This window comes from Pyrgilauda ruficollis, unplaced genomic scaffold (genome assembly GCF_017590135.1).
Source record: "Pyrgilauda ruficollis isolate IOZ18807 unplaced genomic scaffold, ASM1759013v1 scaffold218, whole genome shotgun sequence".
NCBI classification, from domain to species: Eukaryota; Metazoa; Chordata; class Aves; order Passeriformes; family Passeridae; genus Pyrgilauda; species Pyrgilauda ruficollis.
In genome coordinates, this window is record NW_024521206.1 from 317163 (window position 1) to 339741 (window position 22579).

The following is a 22579-nucleotide window of genomic DNA, read 5'->3' on the forward strand; positions in this document are numbered from 1 at the left end:
TTGCTATAATATATGTTGTCAGTTTAAATTTATATGGTTTTGGACAACAATGGAAAGAATACTTGGAAGAGAAATAGTCCATCAGAAACTGCACCAAAACCTACTTCAGTTTCTTTTAAGAAGAATGTCATAAATACTCTGTTATTACAAAAGGTGAATACCATGCTGGATTGGTGGGAATATTAGCAAACCTAATTCACTTTAGGGTAAGGAATTGACACTGACCTATATAGTGATGCTGTACTAAAATCACGGTGGAAAATACCAGCCTTTTCTCCCAAGTCTACCAGATACAAGACCCAAACCACATTTTTTTCATGCCTCCCCTTGCTGGAAACCCAACTCCTATTGGCCTAATCCTGTGAATGACCTTGACACCACCACTGTTGTTAAGCACTCATTAAATGGGTATTAGAGACTAAATTAGTCTGCAGAGGCTGTATTACCTGCTAATAGTGTCTGTATTTGTTCTTTAACAATCTTAGTCTCTGCATCACAAGACAATGCACCATCTAAATCCACAGACACTCCCACTGTCTGCCATCAAATTGGGAAAGTTAAGGGTAGCACTGTTCAACATTTTGCAGTTAAGCATCAGGGGGGAACTGACCTTCTGTGAGCACTTGTTTCAAATCTCTCAGATGACATTATATGCTTTTCACCTACTCCCGTTAAATGAAAGAGAACAGATGTATCCCATACCTAACATGACATTGATTTCTTGACCATTTCACTCCTTGACAAACTGTATCATGTAATTTAAGATACACCAATGTCAAATATTTACTCTGTGCCCACTAAGAAAAAAAGGAGAATGAATTAATCTGATTTGTTGTCATTAAGTAATATTTCATTAAATTACTAAATTGGCTACCTTGTCCTGAAGGCATGTTGGATTCAAAAAAGAACAGAAATGAAGCTGAAGGTTCAGTGGTTGCTGAGTGTCACATGTTTCGTGATATTTTTTCTGAAAGTCTTTCAGGAGCTCAGAGGAATCATGGAAGAAAATTAAAAAATCTTATAGTTTAGACAAGCAAATCTCAGTAGCTGTGTGCCTGTGTGTGACACAGGTGTGCCTCAAGGCACAACCCACCATCTGAAAGTTACATGAACAGTACCTTAGTTAAAGATAGGGGGTTTTTGTCTTACTCATTGTCAGCTGATTTCTGTCCTGGATAAACAAGATGTGTTTGTACTTGAGGGAAGGGAAGAATAAGTATTTGAGAAAATCGGGTATTTGTAGAACACTGAAATATAAAAAAGACTGCCTTAGTAAGCAGCCTTTTCTAGAAGCTTAAATTGTCAGCTTCTTCAGGATGCAAACACTTCAGTCTCTCAGTTTTATTTAGGAAACACGTACACTTGTTTGAAGATTCACTGTGCAAAAAACATAACAGCCTTAATTATGTGCCCCAATCTGGTTTCCTTCTGGAGACAGACACTTGAAAAAAACATGAACTTCATCGTCCAGGTTACATATATTTTAACATCATGCTTAAAGAGTTATTTTGAGTGGCCGTGCTGCAGTTCAGAAAAAAAACTCAGAATTTCATGTTCAGTGCTTATCCAGTTCAAAGTTCTTTCCTAGTCCCACAAATGAAGTTATTCATACAAGAAAGAAGTGATCGTGAGTATTTCTATACCCCTGTTGATACCTTTTACTCCTTCTGGCTTCAAATGTGAAACAAATGAGTGGAGTACAAGGTGAAGATACTTCCTTTACAGAAGGTCTCTTATACTTGGGAGTGATTTTTATGTTGGATGTTTGATTGCCAAGTATCCTTGTTGCAAGTAGTAGTCAATAGTAATAATTTTTCATATTAAACTTTTATTTAAACTCTGAAAGTAAAAATTGCTGGACATTCTGCAGAAAGGCTTGTGACAAATTTTTTTGAAGGCTATAAACAGCCACAGTCCAGTGGTATTAACTGTTTTTATAATCAACCCTAACAATAGTGATCAGCCCTACTCTTCCAAACTCAAGAGAAATATTATGATTTTTTAAAAATAAGTTAAATTTTAGGGCAGGTTATTTACGTTTAATGGAACACATACCTATTCTTGATACTAGTATAATCCTCATGTTGCTCTTTCAGGTCAGCTGGAAGTGATCATGGATCGTCGGCTTATGCAGGATGACAACCGTGGCCTTGGACAAGGTGTTCAAGATAACAAGATTACAGCTAATGTCTTCCGACTGCTGTTGGAAAGAAGACATGGAACAGATGTGGTAGGATTCACTGTCTGGAAACTTTATGCCAAATAATATGTAAATATTAATTTCTTGCTGCAGCAAAGAACTCAGTAAAAAAAAAATATTTAAGAAATTATTCCATGAGCTGTAGAACTAAGGAAATGTAGCTTCCAAGGAAGTTTTGTCATCTTGCTTTCATATTCTGATTGTAAAGACTTCATCTCTCACTATTCCTCAAATAAATCCTGCAGTACCTACTTCCTCACTCACGCTTTAACATATGAGTGGAGTACCATTGTGGAAGTCTCTTTTTTAATTACTTTTTTACTGAACAACCTCTAAAAAGCTGCTAATTAGTGTGAGTTCTGCTTCTTAACAATGTTAACTGAGTCTAAACAAAGGTTGACAAATAATTTCAGTTGAATGGGTAGAAAAAGAAAACCTCTTATAAACATAATTTTCTCAGAGAATAAGATTCAAATGGAAATATTTAGACACCAGACATAAAAACCTTTTGATTTCATTATGATTCTAGGGAAATTGTGACTATTTTGTTGTAAGTGTTTTTTTTTTTTATTTGCACATATCTTAGTTTGCCTTTTTGTATCCTAGTCTTTTGAATAACCTCAATATTCTTTCCGCTCTTTGCATTTTCTCTCTTTTTTAAAAAACAATTTTGAGAAGGACAAAATCAGAAGTACATATTCATACTGAGGCAGTAGAATCATGATGACAGCACTGAGTATATTTTAAAACCATTGCATAGCTAAAGATGAGAAGTTGTATACCAAGCTCCTAATGAATATGCAGATAAATTATAATATGGTTTATAATGGCTATCATTAACCACTGTGAGAGGATGATAATATCAAGCTTAAAGTTAATTTTCACCATTTAATGATTGACAGTTGGGTTTTTTTTCAGGTTGTATGTGTCATTATGATTTTCTAGATCCTCATCACGTACAATGCACGCTGCATATTAACTGCATTTATCAGTGTCATGTGCAGCTACCCAAGCTAACCTGAGGTCAGCAGCATTCTGACTGTGACAACAAGAAGCATTGCACAGGTTATTCCACCTTTGCAAGAGGAAACCTGCAGAGGGTTCTATACTGCCACCAAAAAATTCCTTAGTACCCAGGGTAATTTGTGTTAAATTAGAATGTGGACCTGGTAATTCTTACCTAAGTAAGAATTATTTGACATGGAAATTTATGTTTACATTAGAAAATAATTTGAAACAACAGAAGCAGATCAAATCAGTTGGTGCCATAGTTCTCGTAGTGACATCGTGTGCAGTCTTGGTGCTTTCTGTAGAACCATAAAACAACTCACTAACAGGCACCTCTGGAACTCTTCCAGTCCAGTCCCTGCTCAATGCAGTCTATTTTTGTATCAGAACAGGCATAATCTCAGTGTGTGTGGTCCGCACACACTGAGATTGTTCTGCAAGGTAACACAGTTCCCCCTTGAGTGAGGCTGGCCAAAAGCTCAATTTCAGAACAGCTGCTGCTTCAGGCCAAACCACTCCATTGGAAAACATTTCAAAGTTACCTCAGAGTAAAGGCAGCCTAAACAACACAGGGATTTTCTAGTTAGTGCAGTATTTACATGTGTCTTGGCACATGTTGGTCCAACTTGTTTGTGATACAAGTTAGGTATCATCTCAGCAACATAACAGTGTAATTCCCTTTCTTTGTTAAAATCATCTGTCCTACAGATTTGAAAATTTCTGTACAAGTTACTGAGAATCTTTCAAAGAGAAGGGGCGGTTTCCTGCTGCAATCAAAAATTTCTGAGGTGCTTTGGAAACCTGTGTTCTAGCATCTTTCTTCCCCTCTAACTCTTCATGCTGAGCTTATAATGGTTTTAAATGGCTGCAGAGGACTTTAAAGGCAATTGGTTCTTACACACTCAAAGGGACTTCGCAGAAAGTGGAATCAGAACTGTGGGGGAGTAGGCACAGTCCAAGAGGTGCTGATCCAATATACACAAGCCCCAGGAGCCAAACAAAATGTTTTAAGGAAGCATTTTCTTTCTGTTGTTGTATGTGGAATTCCCCTTTCATATATTTAGAATGTTCTAGAATTTTGTTTTTCAAAACGTATCTGAACATTCATAACATTTTCTGATTCATGTTACTATTTCAGTGTTAAAGTAAAGGTAGTTCTCTTTCTGTTAGACATGCAATCATAATTTTTTTAGCCCAGTTACTCAGAAGGTAGTTGTCATAATAGCTTAAAAATAACCATGTCAGAAAAAATCATGATGAAATTATATGCAGTTTATGTATGTGATCAGCTACAGTGTGACTCATACACTGACCCTGATTTTGTTGTCAAGGCCTATTTTATTATTTAATTCAGGAGCCACTGGAGGAGAACGTTTTGACCATTTGGCACCTTTGGCATTACAAGCTTTTCCTAATGTATGTTCCAAAACATTTCATTCTATCTTTTCTCAAAAACAATTTTGAAGAACAGGATGCTTGCTGCTCTTTGTGAAACTTCCCCGTAAAAGGAGAGCATGTGAAGTGTCACACGTCCAGGTCTTTAAAAATAATTAAAATAATTGTGCATCACTGGTGACATTACTGTAGAGAATTTTTTTATTGTAGTATCTACCAAAAATTTCTTTTCATTTATATCTCTAAAATACTTCTTTCCTTCCCCAGCCCCATCCTGAACAGTAAATTTTAATGGCAGAATGTCCTGAAGTGTAAGACTCATATGTGTAGTGGGTGGAGAGAGTGAAATTCTTAATAATTCTTCATAAATGTTGATATACTCAGTGTATATTCTAATAGGTTCTCAATCCTAACACTATCTGCGTTTTGGCTCTTGAATTCTAGCTCATCTAATCAGTCATAACTACTCGTTCAGATACTGTCTCTGAAAAAGACTTCAGGTTGATGTGTTTTGCTGAAGCTTTTTTGGTATTTGTGGGGAAGGAAGAGAACTGGGGGGGAGGTTTGTGTTTATATTTTCTGCTTGGTTGTTGTTGGGATTCTTTTCCCCTAAGATGGATGCTAAAGTTTTATGCACAATGACAGTATTGTTTGTTAAGTGAGCTGTGTTTGTTGTAAGAGCAGAGCAAATCTCCTTTCACTTATGTTATACTCATCTCATTTATAGCTATTATTATATAGCTATGTTCCTCAGGCTTCAGATTTTTTTACTGTATTTTGGATATAATTTCTACTTATATCTTTTTATTCTACATGTAACCAATCCTTCTTATGTTCATTTTCTCCTTGCAAGCATTTTTCAGCTTGAATATCTCTTTGAATAGTCTTCTAAGACTGTCTTCTCTTTCTTCAGAATTTTAACCAAGAACTAAATTAAAGTCATTTTTAAATTGAAGGGATTAATATTTAGCTGAGAATGAAACTGAATACTGTTTATTAATACTTGTCAAAATACTAAATGTTTCTGTCTTTTTGAAAATACAGACTACTTTATATTTATTCTAAGTCTTGGAAAAGTAATCATTAATATTCTTTTATTTTCTGAATCCCAGCATGTTATATCAGTATAGAAGTGAAAGAAATAGGATTTATAGGAAGTAGTAATATATTATTTCATCAAAGACGTAGCTGGAGAAAAGATGTCATGCCAGGCAAACACTTCCTTCTTCAGACTCCTATTTCATACCGTCTCTTGACTTAGTTAATTTGTATAACTGGATTTATGGACTAGGCTTGAGCAGAGAGCAGAGGATTCAGTGGCTCAAATGGCTCTTACTTTTGGGTGAGGTTGTTTAGAGGAACAATAATACAGTTAATAAAATCACAAATATGTTGGACATAATCAAACTGCCTTTCTTCTACCACATATAACTACTCCTTTTTCTTACTAAATCTCTGTAAGTACCCACTTTCTCTGAAAATTTATGGTAGCGATATAGCCAGCCATTTTTGTTCTGATTATTGTGTTGATTTCACACCTTATTGATGTGCTTATTTATAATGCATGTGCATGTTTCTCACTGTAGCTATATATTACACTGTGCATTGCTATGCTACATGTAACCATACTTTAGAAACTTATAATTATCTCATAATTAACTTGATGTTTTAAAAAAGCAGAAACTTGACATTGGTTTAATTATTACAATTTAGATGTTTTCTCAAGCCCATGTGTGACAAGTTCAGATACTCTAATATAATTTTTAATTGTAAGTGCCACAGTAAACTCATCAAATATGTATAAAATTGTTTGAGGGTTTATGGTGGCCACAAAAGAAAAAAAACAGGTCCTTTTCCTCTTGTTTTCACACAAAATACAATGCATCTTCTTTACAGCCTTACCACATATATTTACTAAGGGTAAATATATGTGGTATAAAACACTAATTTCGTATTTCATTTGAAGAGATATTCAGGTGCATGTTACTTTCCAGTTTTGCTTAAAACACTAATTCATTATTTCTCCTACCACTGTATAGTTCATACTGTATTTTCATATGGAGGAACTTTGTGTTTACTAATCAAGAATAATGTTTCCATCTCTTATTTATCTACACATGCCATCTGTTTTCAGGCAAGCACTGTCATTGTTTTTATGCCAGGACACCTTACAGCGTAATTTCCTTCAATTTTTTTTTTTTTCATGATACAGTGACAAAGATGTGTTGCAGAAAGCTATTAAATAAGGACTGCTTTGTCTGCAACCTGCATCCCTGTGTTCCTGTTATGAAACATTCTCATCCTGTAACAGGGCAGAAGCCACTTGTAGCTGACTCCTGGGTTGAGCAAATAGTGCAGAGGACTGCCTTCCTCTGAGTTCTGAACATACAGCTGTGTCTCTTTTATGTTCTTGTCATGTAATTATGTACACCTCAACAGTGAGTTACTTTCCTTGGTTTGGTTTTATCTGTCTCCATTGGCATGTACCTGTCTGCTGGCTCTGCTTAGAAAGAATTTTACCTCAGTATTATGCATAGTGTAAAACCTTGGTCTCTCCACTTGTAGGTCATATAATTCATCAAAGGATGAGGGTAGGCCACTTAATTGTCTTTTGTGAGCTTATCTGAGCTAGTGCAGTTTGAGGTCTGAAATTTAAACCTTTCTCTATCACCACTTCTAGGAAGGATTAATTCCTGCTGCAAGATGTGACTGTAGGGCAGAATCCTTCCTAAAGAAGGGAGAAAGTGCACAAGTCCAGCCTCTTCTTGTATTCTCAAGTGAAATGACTCTCTGGGAATAACCTCCTTGCACCTGCAGGTTTCCATCAGTAGCAAGAACTTTGTATGAGGGGTAGAATTCCAATGCCTGGAAATTAGCAGGTATCACTGTATACTTTCTGTCCTTACCATCAGTTTTTTAACTACTTCCTCAGTCAAAACTGAGCTCCAGAAAATTTCTGATTGCTATTTTCTACCGTCATTGAGAAGGGGATAAGATCTTGCCAATCTTCTGGGAAAATCTAGCACCAGATCCCTTCCAAAAGCCTAGCATGGGTATTTATTTAGGCATTAAACCTGTCCTCCTGTACCATTATTAAATGATATCTAAATAAACTCTAAGAAGAATTAGAATAGAAGAAATAAAACTGGCAGGAAGGCTATAAGAATAAAATATTTTTGTTGCCAAGAAAACATCTCATGCTGTCTATCTGCTTTTCTGATCACTTTCATCCAGCTATTGATGGCTGTGTATTTATCAGCCTTAGTAACGTGGTGATGTGCTTATGATCACGGTGATTAGATACTGTCTTTACCATCTGCACTCTTCCATGCACCAGCAAGCAGATGTTCTCCAAATGATCTCTTTATAGAACATGGTTTCTGTCATGGCACCTGATTGAACATTAGCTGTACTAAATGTGGTCAGCTAAGAAAAGTGATAGGTGGAACAGTGGAGCACTAGCTGCTCCTGAGACCTTGAATGGGAGAAAATTAGATTGTTCCTGGTGTGAAACCCAACAAGATGCATTGGCAGAAATTGCCTTAGACTAAGAAAATTCTGGATTTTTAATTTTTTTTTTCTTTTTTTTTTTTTTTTTTTTAACAAGAGGCTATGTATGGGATGTTTGGTAGAACTGACACAGGAGGGGAAGTAGATGGATTGAGGAGTAACAAGTGGGAAAAGTAGGGGTAAAACGGGCATAAAAGGCTCTGATGAAGTCCAGTGCTTGACCACCACAGCTCATTCTGGATTGTTATATCTGATTTCTGTGCAATCCGACCTTTTCTGAATCTGCATGAGCCACTAGCCATCTTCTGGTAAGACTAGGAAACAGAGTAAGAGGTGTGTGTGATGTGTGTGACAGCTATTGGAGAGAGACACACAACTGGACTGAGGGACCAGTACAACTGGCTTCTAGTTGCTGGAAGGACTGTATTTTCTGTGTGTTCCTGTAAACAGCAAACTACAAGCTAACAGGTTACAGGCCAGCTCCTGGAAGAAGGTGAAGTCTGACCTGGTGAATCATTAGGAAGCCTAAGGTCCAGACCTGGATATCAGAAGGGCTTAAAGTCCACACTGAGGTATCAGTGGTTGTTGAGTGTTCTAGTGAATCAAGAATGTCAAGGTCTTGTAGTCCAAACCTGATCAGTTGGAGGGCACAATCAGGTTTGGATTGTCTGTTCTACTTCTGTTACCCATGCTCTGCTCATGTAGGTTCTGGCAAAAGGGCTGTCTCTGCTCATATGTGGGGATGTCCATGTGTTTCCATATATGCCTAACAGGAATAATGCTCTTGCATGTTCTTGGAGGAACAGAACCATGGCAGGCTCCTATCTATCAACCTGGAATGAGATGAATCACCTCTTCTAGCAGATGATCAAATTTGGCTCTAGCAGACTGGGAAAAATTCCTCTTGTGGATGCAGATTTCCCTGGGTTTGGTTACCTGCAACAATCCCAGGTTTCTCATCTGCAGTTTTAGTGTCAACTAAGGATTGGTACAGAAAATATGTGGTGATTTTAGTCACTGAGCAAACACCCAGTCTTGTGGATATTTTATGGTGCCTCAGAATTTTCATTTCTTCTATAATCAGCCTCCAGGAGCCCGTTTCAGCTAGTGCAGCAGAAATGCATTTCCAATGCATTTTCATTAGCAATGACCAAGTGAATTGATAGAAAATTTTCCATTCCCTAAGGTAAAGAGATTACATCAGATTTACTCTGATCTCATGAGTTGTCTTTTGCTGGTCACTTCAATAGCTATCAAAAGACCCTAAGCACTCCATACCATAGTTCTCAATTAAAGGACTTGAAACCTATTGCAAAAAGCAAAATATGCTTTGATGTGCAAAAATGTAACATAATTGATGGATTTTTAAGTGTAGACAAAAATGTATATGGAAACAATTCTAATCCTTATATTTATCTGTATTTTTCCCCCCCCAACATTTCAGGAAAGCCAAATTCTCTGGTATACCAGAAAAGAATCTGGCATCAGTATTCTTATTAATAGTCTTTTTAAGATTCCCTGATATCTGCCTGTTCAGTACTCAACATTTGTGACTGTTATTTCTGGTTGCAACTTACCCACGCTTTCCTAAAAGCCTAATGGGTCTAAGCTTGCATTTTTAGCTTCAGAGATTACCTGAAGATAGTTCTGCTGAAGATTTTTGTTCAGCTTTGAGGTCTTATATGTTCTGAATCCCACAGCACAGATAAGATCTTCCTATCACCTATTTGATTCCCATACAAAATTTTCTCTGCAAACACCAGCTGTTTTCAAAGCTGCTTGAAGTCCTGATCACTGTTTTCTTTGCCAAATGCTTACACTAACCTTGCACTCTTGGGGACTGAAAAGGAATTATTCAGCTCAGAAGAATTAACCCAACTTATATCAGTCATTAATTGCTGTTTGTTGTATTAGAGGTGTAAGACCCATTGTCTTTCTTTTCTTCTGAAAATCACTAGGAGTTGTTACAGGCATGCAAAAATCTATCTCCAGGTATCAACCTCAGAGGAAAGGGAATGAATCATCCGTATCTGGAAGACTTTCAGAACTTGTCAGACTTTGATTTTTTTTTTTTTTTTTTTTTTTTTTTTATTACAGTGTGCAACTTTGAATGAATGTAAAGAAAGAACATCTCATTTTCACTTGGTGAGATAACAGGCAGGCAGACTTGCATACAAAGCCTGTAACTTAAGTTGAAGCCATTTACTATTTGATGTCAATTTGATGAACTAGATTAGTGTCAGTCTGATACAAAACCTGAATTTCTCTTCTAAGTTGTAAGCCTTAGGGCAATGTGTGTATAGAGCACTGTGCTTATTTCTCACTCCTTCCTGCTTAGAGACTCCACCTTCCACAAATGGGGAGTCACTGTAGTTAAGGATTCAAGCTGTTTGCATTTGGTGAAAAATGTAAGTCATTTTAAAGCTTAGGCATCTGCCCTTACCTGTCACTTATTTTGTCACGTGTTGTAAACCTGTTATTCACATCATCAGTGATGTTGTCTGCTTTGTTTCTATGAGGAGCCTAGCACTATATTACAGAATCAATTTCTCATATAGAAGTGGCATCACATCAAACATGCTGATGGATTGTACAGAAAGATACAATTGTTTTTCCCCATATTTGTCTTTGGAATCCTTTGACTCATATTCTTGATTGCTGCATTTGCTAGTTTATGATTAAGATAATTAAAAATATTTTCTCCATATCCTTTGGTAATAAAGATGTTCTGAAAAGTGTTTTTCCTCCACAGGTTAGATTTTTCAGTCCAGAAACATTCTCCTTTGAAAAGTGCTGCCAGCTGGTTTTCTGAACCAGTCAGAGAGAAAGTTGATAAAAATTGTTTCCTGACACAACATGAAAGAGAATGAGAAGCTTTTTATTTCCAGCAATAATCCAAGTGGTTTGATGTCAGACTATTTTAGTCTCCATCCCTTGATTTAGCAGGCCCAGAATTAGACCTGTTTCCAGATTGTATTTGATTGTTCTAACACACTAACTCAGCATCCACATTTCAGCATGTTAGGTTAGGTGTTGTGGATGCCAGTGGGGGTTTACTGTTATGATTTAGGTTTTTTTTGGTGATGTCACTGCAGAGAAGACTCTGGAGGAGGAGGAAATAGTCAAGATAATGTGATTTGATGAACTGTCTGCCTCAGTTTCCTTTCCTTAGTTTAATATGGGAAATTTTAGATTACTTGTCTGTGTTGAAAAGTTCATTTGTTCTCCAGTAGCTAAATTGGTGTCCAATTATCAACTCCTTCAGCTTTACTTTCTTCTCTACAGAATTTTCCATTGATTTCTTCTGTTCAGTTACGAAATGATTTTTGAAGAATCTAATTAGCATTTCCCTCCTCTAATTAAGGACATTAGTTACTTAATTTAAACTCTTAGCAGAAAACCCTCTGAGTCTCGGAGGCAGAGTGACTTTTCCCAGAGGCAGCAGGCAGCGCAGCGCGTGGAGCTGTGGTGTCTGGGAGCAGCAGACACCCAGTGGCTGCAGCGCTGAGCTGGTTTGTGGGAATGGTGAAGCAGGGCAGAGCAGGTGTGGGCAGGGAAGTCATCAACAGGGAGGGAAGGGAGGTGGTCAAGCTGACCCTCTGAGTGAACCACTGATCCCTCCAAGAATTCTAATGTCCCCTTATGTTGCATTACCTGCTTGTATGGGCTGAAGTCCCTCCCACAGCCCAATTTCCCTGACATTTTTTCCCAGGCTTACATGCATCTGCGCCACCAATAAATGATGGGGGATTGCTCACAGCCCAGTTGTGGAACCTTCTCTCCCCTGACCAGCTGCCAGGCAAAGCCTCCCTCAGGACAGGGCTGCCAGCATGTGTACAGCCCCTACAGGAATCCTTCACCTCATATATAACACATGTTGAGGCATAATTAAAAATCAGATTTCTCCCTGTCCCCCATCCCTGAAAGTGTTCAAGGCCAGGTTGAATGGGACCCTGAGTAACCTGCTCTGGTAGGTGACATCCCTGCATGTGGCAGACCGGTTGAAACAGCTTGACCTTTAAGTTCTTTTCCAACCCAAGCCTTTCAATTATTTCTGTGAGTATCAATAAAATAGCTCATTTCTGATATAAAGGCACTTTTTATAGATGAAGCTATTCTTAAAACTTGTTGCAAATTGTGATCTAATATTATATTGCATTATGGTTTGTGTCTCCTCAAAATTGCAAATTTAGAATTATTTACCTTACTTTTGATGACAAGGGAAGATCCTAAATGAGGCTCCATTTATGTTTATTGCACAGTCATTCAAGAGGTTTCAACACAGTTTCCAATTGCATAACTGTATGTGGATGTACTGTAAGATGGTTAAAAAGGCAGTATTTGCTTTGATTTGAACTTATTAAGCCAGCACATCATCTGGCATTCATCAGATTTTTGCCAGTACTTAATGTTTGTAAGGCAGCTAGAGGAGCTCCACTCACACTTTGAGTAATAAGTGCTGCCATGGAAATTGAGAAAATGATGTCACTTTTGAGAGAGCAATACTTTAATTAGATGGAGACTGTGGGACTGCATCTTCTGATGCGCATCAGCAGGGCACGGCTGAAAGCCATCCACATGGTGAAGTTGTGCATAGAGCAAATATTCTTCCCATTACATTGTTTGTGTGCAAGCCTTTCTCATCTCTCTTTCCAGACAGTCCTGTTTAAATTCTGGATCACTAGACTTGCGGGAAAAGACATGCTCCAACCCTTGCATGATTGTGATATACCTAGGGGAGAGTGTGATTTGAAGAGTCCCTTCTCAGTCTTCTGTGAAAGCATTTTCCCTTGGTCTCCTGGCAGCTTTTGACGCCTTCTGTATGCTCCATTCCCATTGCTGTTACGCAGATTCAGGGAATGACTGCACTTTTTCTGCTGGTGCAACCATCCAGAACTGACTGTCATTCCAGATGTGGGAATACAAGACTCAATATAAAATCTCCACTTAGTTCCAAAGTGGATAATGCATAAGGACAATGTTCCTGCCAGCAATAACACATTTAGACACAGTGAGAGCAAAAATGAGCCAAGTTGAATCAGTTCTGGATGTAGCATTTGCCAGTCCTTCAAGGCTGTGCTTATCTGCAATATTTTGTTTTAAATAGTATAAAAGGATGAATAGATTATTTTTCTGATTCATGTGTGGTTTGTAAGATGTTTTAGAAGACCTGATTTTAAGTTCTCAGATGCAAGCAATCAACTTACTTTACACAGGGGAAAAAAAAGGTGGAAGATGAGGAAATAAATGGCAATTAAATGTTTTGACTGACTTCAGCACTTCTATGGCAGTGAACAGAGTGAACACTGTTCCTTTTGGGGTGAAAAAATGAACTCTTATTTGAAAGAACAGGGAACTGCACATTTTTAGAGCATGTATTCAGGCACTTGAATGGAAGACTTTTCTATTAAGCTGTGCATAGAGCAAGCTTGCTCATACTGTTATTAGAATAGAAGGAAATCATGGCAAAGAAGTCTACCAGTGATACGGAACTTTAGAAAACTCAATACTGATTAAATATGCCATAAGATGACAGATGGAATTCAACAGAAATAAATGCAATGAGATGCATGGAGAAGCAATCCTTTACAATGATCCACTGTTATCATTTGGGGATCATAATAGATGCTTAAAAACACTAAGCCTCAATGCTTAGTAGATACCAAAGAGCCAGAGTGTTACTGAGGAAAGTACCAAGAATAAAACAGAAATTACTATCTTTCATTGATTCAGGCCTGGAATATTTTCAGTTTCTTCACTGTCAGCTGTATTTCATGCTACTGCAGAAATATAAATAAATATGCATATATGCAAACACAACCCATAAAATAAAAATTATGTTATGGTTTTCTGTTATAAGCTGAAAAATAATCTTCCCCTTTGCTTTAAGTGTCTCCCATTTGTTTTTTATTTCTTAATAAAGTGTTTCCAGCTTATCATAAAATGTAAAAGTAATGTAACAGTGCTTAAGATACTACATTTTCAATAAACTTTCTACAAAGTTTTTGCTAAATATCACCAACAAGCAGGGGTTTATCTGATTAAGTATGCAAGGGAAAAATAAGAGCAAAAGAAGTTTTCACTTCCATTTCTACTCTTATCTTCACTGACATTCTAAAATAGAAATTGCCTGTTTAAAGTTCTTTTGTTTTCTTTTCTTAGCTTCTCTGGAGCTTTAACTGGTTGTTGTGAATATGTAAGATTTGGTCATCTCAGCTTTGTAAGGCAGCCTCTGCAGCCAAGTAAAAACACCTCAAATAAGAAATTTTGGAAAGTACAAAATTTGTAAAATATTGGGATAAAATACCTTTGATTCCTGCTGGCATGACATTGAAATAAAATTTCTGGAAGAAATCTTTTGCAATGCAGACCAAGACAAAGATGATTGTTGCAATTTCTTCCAGTAATAGTTTGAGAGAAATAGATTTAAATTAGAAAGAGGGATTTGGGATACAAGTTGAGGAAAGCAAGAAAATAATGTGGAAAAGGAGGCCTGCAAGACACTCTCTGCCTCTCCATATACAAAGAGATAAATACGAGCAACTTGCTAAAGTAGTAACTAATTTCTTTTTTCCAAACTGTATTGTTCAAACATCAGGGGCTAACGCAGAAACACAAAGAATGTTGTAAAATTATGTGTCATAATAATTTGGAAAGGTTATTGTTTATGGAAACAGCAAGTATACCTATCAATAGAAGAAAATTAGTGGATGATCAAAATTTTCCAAAAGTAATTGAATGGGTGGTCTAAAAATTAAAATTTTCTATGTAATTATTGGAATCATGTATAAAGTAAGTGGGTTTTAAAATTTAGACATGATGGTATGTTAACTTGAATAATTTTCTGGTATTTTGCAGAATGAAGAGAAGGCACCAGTCAGTTTTCCATCACTTCTTAGCCATATGACTTCTCTCTTCTTAAACCATCCTGTAATTCCAATGACAACAAACGCAGATTCAGGTGTCCCAGAGTTGATAAGTACTTTTTCTCCGCTGATGTCGTCCATGCCTTGTGACATGCATATAGTCAATCTGAGGACAATCCAAGCAAAAGTAAGGTCAAACCACTGCAAACATATGATATAGCTTAATGATATAGTAAAATAATTTATTCTTGTAAAGTACTTTGTGAGAGGGTTTATATGATATGATAAACTGCAGTGTGATTATGAGCTTTTCTTAATATTGCAAGAACTAGAGATTTGTGTCTGTTTGAGTAACAAGAAATGAAGGGATTGTGTTTTTTCACAACATATTAGTATGCATAATGCAAGATTCTGTCTCTGGAGTGGGTACCTTTCAATAGTTTCCCAAAGTTTAAGAGAGAACCATTCATACCTCAGCCTTTTCTATACTAGAAGAATTGAATTTAAGGTCATTAGATTTTGTTCTGAGTATGTTTTTAATAAAGAATATAGTTTTAAACACAAATTTTTTTGTTAAAATGTTTTTAAGCTTAGCTACAAGATCTAATTTACTTATTCTAACAGCAGCTCATGATAGGTTCCTGTGAAAACATTCTCTGGTAAGCAAACCAAAACCAAACCAAACAAACAAACCCAAACACTAAAACCCATCTAGCCAACACTAAAAAAACAAACCAACAAACAAAATACCAACAAAAAATACTAACAAAAAATGGCTCTTCTGTACTCAGTGTTTTTCTCCTTCAAAGGAAAGAAAGGTATGTAACCACCAGAATTTAATTTTCCCTTTGATTAGCTGAATGACTGGAACTCATTTTGCATTTTTTCCTGCCAACTGTTCTAGAAATTCTTTTCAGTTTTTCAGCTCCTTTAAAAATGTGCTTATGTTAACTTTATGTTGTATTGCAGTGCTGTTCATCAGTGCTGCTAGCGCAGTGCAATCCCTTTTCAATTCTGGCATACTTAGATACAAACTATTTATCCCTTTTCCTCTAGAGTCTCCATGATGGCTGGGCGTGTCTGTATTAACATGAGGTTATATTCTGTTTAATCTGATCTTCATTCTGTTTAATCTGATCTTCATTCTGTTTTAATCTGTATTTTAAAACTTCAACAATGTTTGCTTTCTTGTGCTGTCTGTGTAAGTAGTTCAATCTTGTGTAAGTCCCTTCAGCTGTGACTGATTCTTATTTTGAATTTCAAAGTGGAAGATTTCTTGATTTTATGGGTCTTGTGCCTTTGAAAAGTGAGGAAGACCCTGATACTAAATTAAATCTTGTGAATATTTCACACTTTCATACTTTATTGTGTATATTTTAATTTACTTCAACCAGCTCAGCATCACAGGTTTACTTCAACATACCAAGTTCAAGGGCAGACCTTCATGAGCATCTGCCCTCTCTTTTTGAGGTGTAAATCTATCCCCTTGTTTGTATGATCTGTGTATGAAAGCTGTGAAAAGACAGGCTTGCTCAGTGTCTGCTTTTTGAATTCAATGTTACTACTTCTAAGTGAATTCTCTGGTTTTATCTGGACTGTTCAGGCCCCACTGTCCCAACTGATATAGGACTGTTTGAGGCTGTGAGCTCTTCCTTGTCCACAGCTGTGTTTCATTGATTACTGATTGACAGCTCTTGAGCTTGCAGCATTAATGTGTCCACTTCAAAGTGAGAGCTTGCAGCAGTCACAGGATAGGAACACTGTCATTAGAGATACAGAATGTTCTTCCCTACAGCAAAAATAGTGCTATGCCTTGTAAATAATTCTGTAAATCTCTCCTCATTTTCTGCTTCCTTTCTCTTGCTTCCAAGAATTTGAATGACAAGTGACATAATTCTGGCTAATTGACACAATGAAATTTTTTCCAAAAATTTATGCCTCTCCATTGCTTAAACTGTTGAAGTTGATTTTCCATAATCCATTACAATTACAGATGATAGGGTACCAAATTAAAATAATTGTTATATTTATATTTCTTATATTTCTTATATTTAAGGTATAAATCAGAAAGAATATTGTTTTTGTTGTAAGACATTGTTTTTGTTGTAAGTATTGTTTTTATTGTCATGGAAGAGTCCAATCCATTAGGATTACAACATTTAAAGATTTTTTTTTTCTAACAGAATTCCAGCTTTCGAGAAGACACATATTTTACCTTATGTAAATAAACTGGGATTCAAGATCTAGAACACAGTAGCTTTGTCCCTTTATACTAAGCATAAATACATAAATTTACCATATTACCTAATTTTTTCAGTGTGTGTCTATTAGCTTACAGTAATTGACTTTTAAAAGAGTTTAAATGTTTTTTGCTTTCTCATCAAAATTTTAGCAGCATTGCCCTGGGATACTGGTTATGAGAAACCTAACAATTTTTTATTTTTTTTTAAATTTTCTTATAAGGTCTCATTTTAATTCTCAGAGATCAAAATCAAACTTTGGCAGCTCTTCTAAGAAAGCTTGTTAGAGATTTAATAGCACAGTGTTTAGGGCTTTTTTGTTAAATAACAGTGCTGTGAAGTTTTACAATGTTATGAATGTTGTAACTTGTTGAAAATTGAGGAGATTGTTACAGGTTTTCATGCAGTTGGGATTGTCATGTTTGGAGGGTGCATTTGGTGTAAATTAAGTTCATCTTTGCTCAGATATTCATAAACCTTAAATGTATTTAATCTAATTTACCTAGAGATGATATAAGAACAGGTAAGTTAAAGTAGGTGTGGAGGCTGTGGCAACTTAATCTTTCACCTGCTTTGATAATGGGTTACACCAGCTTTATTTTTTACACAGTAAAAAAATATGTTGGTGGTAGAAGATGGAATACTAAATAATAGATATTTATACTGACCAAAACACTTTTTCTCAGGGTATCATTAATTGTGTGTTACCTTTTTGTTTTAAATCTTTTGAATCTTAATAAGGATAATATTTAACTCTAAAAAATTGGGAGATTAAATATTCATGCTATCATTTGAAATGCATACATGCATTTTTTATGCAGATTACTAGAAGATAATTTAAGTGAATTAGAGGAAGTGTTGATACCCATTACTGGCTTGTCATTTCTAACGTTAATTTACCCCATAGGAAGTCAGGCTTTTTAGTATGAATTTTAATGTTTCACTAATCTGATGTTTAAGCAGACAGTGTTATTTTGTGTGCTTAAAAATATCCACTTTTAAATGCAACACTGTCACATGAGTGACAATGAAAATCATGTCAGGTGTTTCATAGTAGGAGGGGGAAAATATCACAGCTATTACCTCACTTCATATAGAAAGTGGCACTGCTGTCCCAGTGAACAGGATAAGAATTTCTTTAGCCATCAGTGTTAATAAATACTGGAAACTTTTTTTCATATGCTGGATGTAGGCACTATTCATAAATTAAAAAGCTGATTTTAGTGGTTATAAGCTATTGTTCACAAAATATTTTGAAGCAGAGCTTTATTTATGATTTGTAAACTATGCAAAGTTTCTAACTGTTAGTGTTTTACCAAAAAATATCTAACTTTCAACTCCAAATACTATTGAGTAAATTTTTACTATTTTAAATGAGGAGCCTAAACCCACAAAGTTTATAATTTTTTTTTATATGAATGAGTACTTTATACTATGAATTTATTGTACTTTGATTCTTTGTCACGCTGGGTTTCAAAGAAGTTGGTACAAGCTGATCAGTGATGACCTTTATGAAAAGAAATTTGGATCTGCTAGATTAAGACCTCTTGTTTGGTACACCTTCAGGAGCTAATGCATCACAGAGTGCCTAATGCTTGTTGGGGCATTGATTTCTCCAAGCAATAGATACATTCTGAAGTACCAGAAATGAACCTAACTCATGACAGCTGCTTTTGTGAAAAAGCACCAGTGTAAGAACAAGTAAACCAGAAATAAATAAGAGAAAAATAGCCTGAATAACCGGCATGGCTTTGGATAGAACCATCTTTTTTATGCTCTTATTATATATATAATAAGATTAAGAGCGGAAGAATGTAAACCAGCAATAATTAAAGAAAGAAAGTAATGCATCATATTAAATAAATGACTACAGTGTGTGTCGGGGTGCAGCCACAAGAAAGATATTGAGGGACTGGAACATGTCCAGGGGAGGGCAGTGGAGCTGGAGAAGGGTCGGGAGCACAAATCCAGTGAGGAGCAGCTTACTCTTTGATGTTTCTTGAGGCTCAAAAGTACTGAATATCTTAGAGATAACATTTATTTCATATGTGTGTCTCGGTGTACATTTTTCTCTACACTTAAGCTGAGTTAGAGAGCATTTTTGCTCTGTGAAAGTTTGTTCAACATAATGCCATTGAATATGTAAAACTGAGTATTGCAGTTAACGTATGACTTCTAGTTTGTTTTCTGTTTTGCTATGTAATTTTTGTGGGGAACCATTTAATACAGGTATGATAGCTACATTCAGTCCTAAGTCGTATACATGTACATCTGTTGGCCTTTAAATTCAATAACTTATATTTATATTCTGTAGTACATTTTATGTTTCAGCTCTTTGCCATTTACTTCTTTCTATGTTTAGCTTTAAAAAACTAAAAAAAAGGCATGACAGTTCAAACTAGGCTGAACATTTTTTAAGATGTAAATGTCTCTATTCACTGTATGATAAGGACAATTTTTTTGGTGTCCTAAAATATCTTCCTGACTGATACTTTGTGAGTAATCTTCTATAGTGTTTCTTTCTAGGTAGATACCAAACCGTCTGATGAAGCTGCTCTGATTCTTCATAGAAAGGGATTTGATTGTAAATTTTCAAACAGAGACACGGGTCTGCTCTGTTCTACCACTCAGGGAAAGGTATGGTTATTAATCTATAGGAATTTTAAAATAGGTTTGGGATTTTCTTTTGGGTGGAAGAGTAAATATTGCATTATTTGGAAACAAGAAGGGTTCAAATCCAAATATTTCTAGTAATTTTGAATATACTAATTAAATTATATTGAAACGTAGTGAGTGACTACTGTCTAAAAAGATCTAAATTATTGTACAGTATTTAATCTATGACATTTAAAAATATTCAAAATCTTGAGCATGAGAATTTCTGGTTCCTGCAAGGAGCTGTACAATTTTAAGGTATTTACTGCTTTTTCTAAATGTAGTTTTTTTTTGTCTTGTTTTGTTTTGTTTTCTTCCCTCCAGATAAAGGTGCATAAACTCTTTAGCAAATTCAGAGTGGAAAGTCTTACACCCACATCTTTATCTTTGATGAATTCACCTCCAGATGCCAGAAATATAAGTGAAATAAATATGAGTTCTATGGAGATAAATACATTCCGGATTCGGCTGAGATGAAATCCTGCTTTAATACTCAGATAAAGAAGAATTTGCAATTGTATCTCCTCTGAGTTTCATGTGCAATAAGAGGCACATTAATGTTATTCCAACTTCTGGATACTGTGAGAAAAAGATGCATTCTATTTTTTTTTTTTTGACCAACATAATGAAAAGCCATGTTGCAAGCAACTTTTTTTTTTTGTTCGGATATTTTCCCCCATAAAATAGTATCACCATCTTCAGTTAATACAACAAATGAAGAAATTTCTATGAATGTTAACCTCTCAGCAGATTTAATCTCAGGTTATATGCTAATTAATGATGTTTCTGGTGTTTTAATTTTCATAAACAGGGGATTAGATTTTAAACAGCCTTCTTTTCCTGATTCTTGATGAAATTATGTGCGAATAAATCAGTGTAAAAAGTCCTGATGCAGCTTGGAAATAAAATGGAATAAAATTTTCCTGTGTAGTAGCTAATGTCCAAATATTTGCAATCATTTATATAAATGACAATAATCTCAATTTATTCCGCAATTAATTCAGTTTATTCAACACAAAGGGGATTATTAATTGTGGTAAAATGAAAGCCTGCAGTACTTGTGATAAGTGATGGTAGATTTTAATACTTCTACCATTCACCTGAGTTATGTAAATAGAAAAACCTGAACCTACAAAGTAATTTTGCAATGGAAATGTTTAATAAAACTCCCATTTTGTTACTTGACACACTGGGATATGTGCAATTATTCCATTACCATGATGAGAAATGTCCATAATTATCATGAATACAACATTTTTTATAAAACTCATTTAGATACCAGTGTTCTCTGAAATGAGTTTTCTATTTCAAGATTACCATATCAAAATAAATGTGCCTTATTTTTGATATGTCTTGTTATAATTTTGGTGTCTATGTTAATGTTTTTGGGGAAAAGGTAGTTTATATAATACTTAAGCTGTGTATCTCCTATTTGACAATGCTGGCCACACTGATCTATGTACTCCTGCACCAAGTTTGTGCTACCTTATTCTGAACATTTTGACTATTTGAATGTATTAATATGATGTTATGACGTGAAACACCAACAAAAAAAGAATTGTTGTAGAAGCTAAATTCAGCTGCTTTCAAGAAAATTGCAAATTGATGCAAAGAGTTGATAGTAAGCAAGATACAGTTTGCAAACCCATCAAAACATGTGCTTGCATGTCACAGACTGTGGTGACCTGTTAATTCCAAATCATGTGCCTATATTTTAAACAACATTTTACAAACTTACAACCTCACATTGCCAGTGTTCATGTTACTGAAGAATGGAGACATTGCTTTTTCCCATATTAATTCATATTTAGTACTTAAGCCATCCAAGTGTGGAAAGTATTTCCCTAAGTAGAGCTGCTGTTTACAGTTAATATATATAAACATTCACTTGAGTATGATCCCATTTCATAGTTGTCACTTATTTTCATAGCTCTTTCTTCTATCTCTTGCTTATGCTCTACTTTTCAATACCCTGTTGCTTATCCTCAATACTAATGCATGAAAAGTCATCATAATTGGTAAAAAGATGTGTTAGCTCTAGTATTGCCTCCTGTATTTAATTTTATCATTGTTGTTCAACAATTATATCAAATATCAAAGTCTATCAAATTATTTAATGTAGCTACAGGCTATCTAAAAAGAAAATGAAAGTAATACTTAGATTTTATGCATTGTCATAGGTTGGATCTCTGTTGAGATTGTGTAGATTTTCTTAATTCAATCTGCTGTGTGTTTTGTAATAATGGGAACACTTTAGTAGGATCTGGTGCAAGTTACATGAAAAATATAGGAATCACTAACCACAAATGGAAGAATCAGATAAATCCAATAAATGGATGTTTTCATGCAATAAACATGTACTGTAACTTCTTAGAAAAAAAATTTTGAAAATGCTGGTTTTTGCTGGAAATCAAAGCTTAGTAGACTTGCCAGCTTCTCGTAACACTTATTTTGTGGCTTCTTCAGAATTAAAATGTTTAAGATACTTTTATGTGTTCTGTGCGGGAAGACATTCAAAATACTGTTTCGGTTTTGCTAGGCAGAAAAGGAAAATTTTGATGCAATAAAATTTTAAAGTGGTTTGCCTCTTGGAATTGCTTTGAAAGATTCTTCATATAGCATTGTTTCTTTACTTTTGTCATCAGCTGTACAATCATGGTGCCTGAATCTTCCTTAATCAGCAGATGTAATTGTTGTTCCTTTGC

General features: G+C 35.5%; 1 protein-coding gene across 3 annotated transcripts in view; it reads left to right on the top strand.

Annotated features, from left to right (window-relative positions):
- Positions 1–20796, top strand: part of MAN2A1 (mannosidase alpha class 2A member 1) — a 104802-nt gene extending 84006 nt beyond the window's left edge. For all 3 annotated transcript variants that reach the window (XM_041468341.1, XM_041468342.1, XM_041468343.1), the window contains 4 exons: positions 2097–2230; positions 14972–15166; positions 19746–19856; positions 20199–20796. In XM_041468341.1, coding sequence (XP_041324275.1) covers positions 2097–2230; positions 14972–15166; positions 19746–19856; positions 20199–20351 — 593 coding nt within the window. In that variant the 3' untranslated portion in view covers positions 20352–20796. The remainder of the gene's footprint in view (positions 1–2096; positions 2231–14971; positions 15167–19745; positions 19857–20198) is intronic.
- The last annotated feature ends 1783 nt before the right edge of the window (positions 20797–22579 follow it).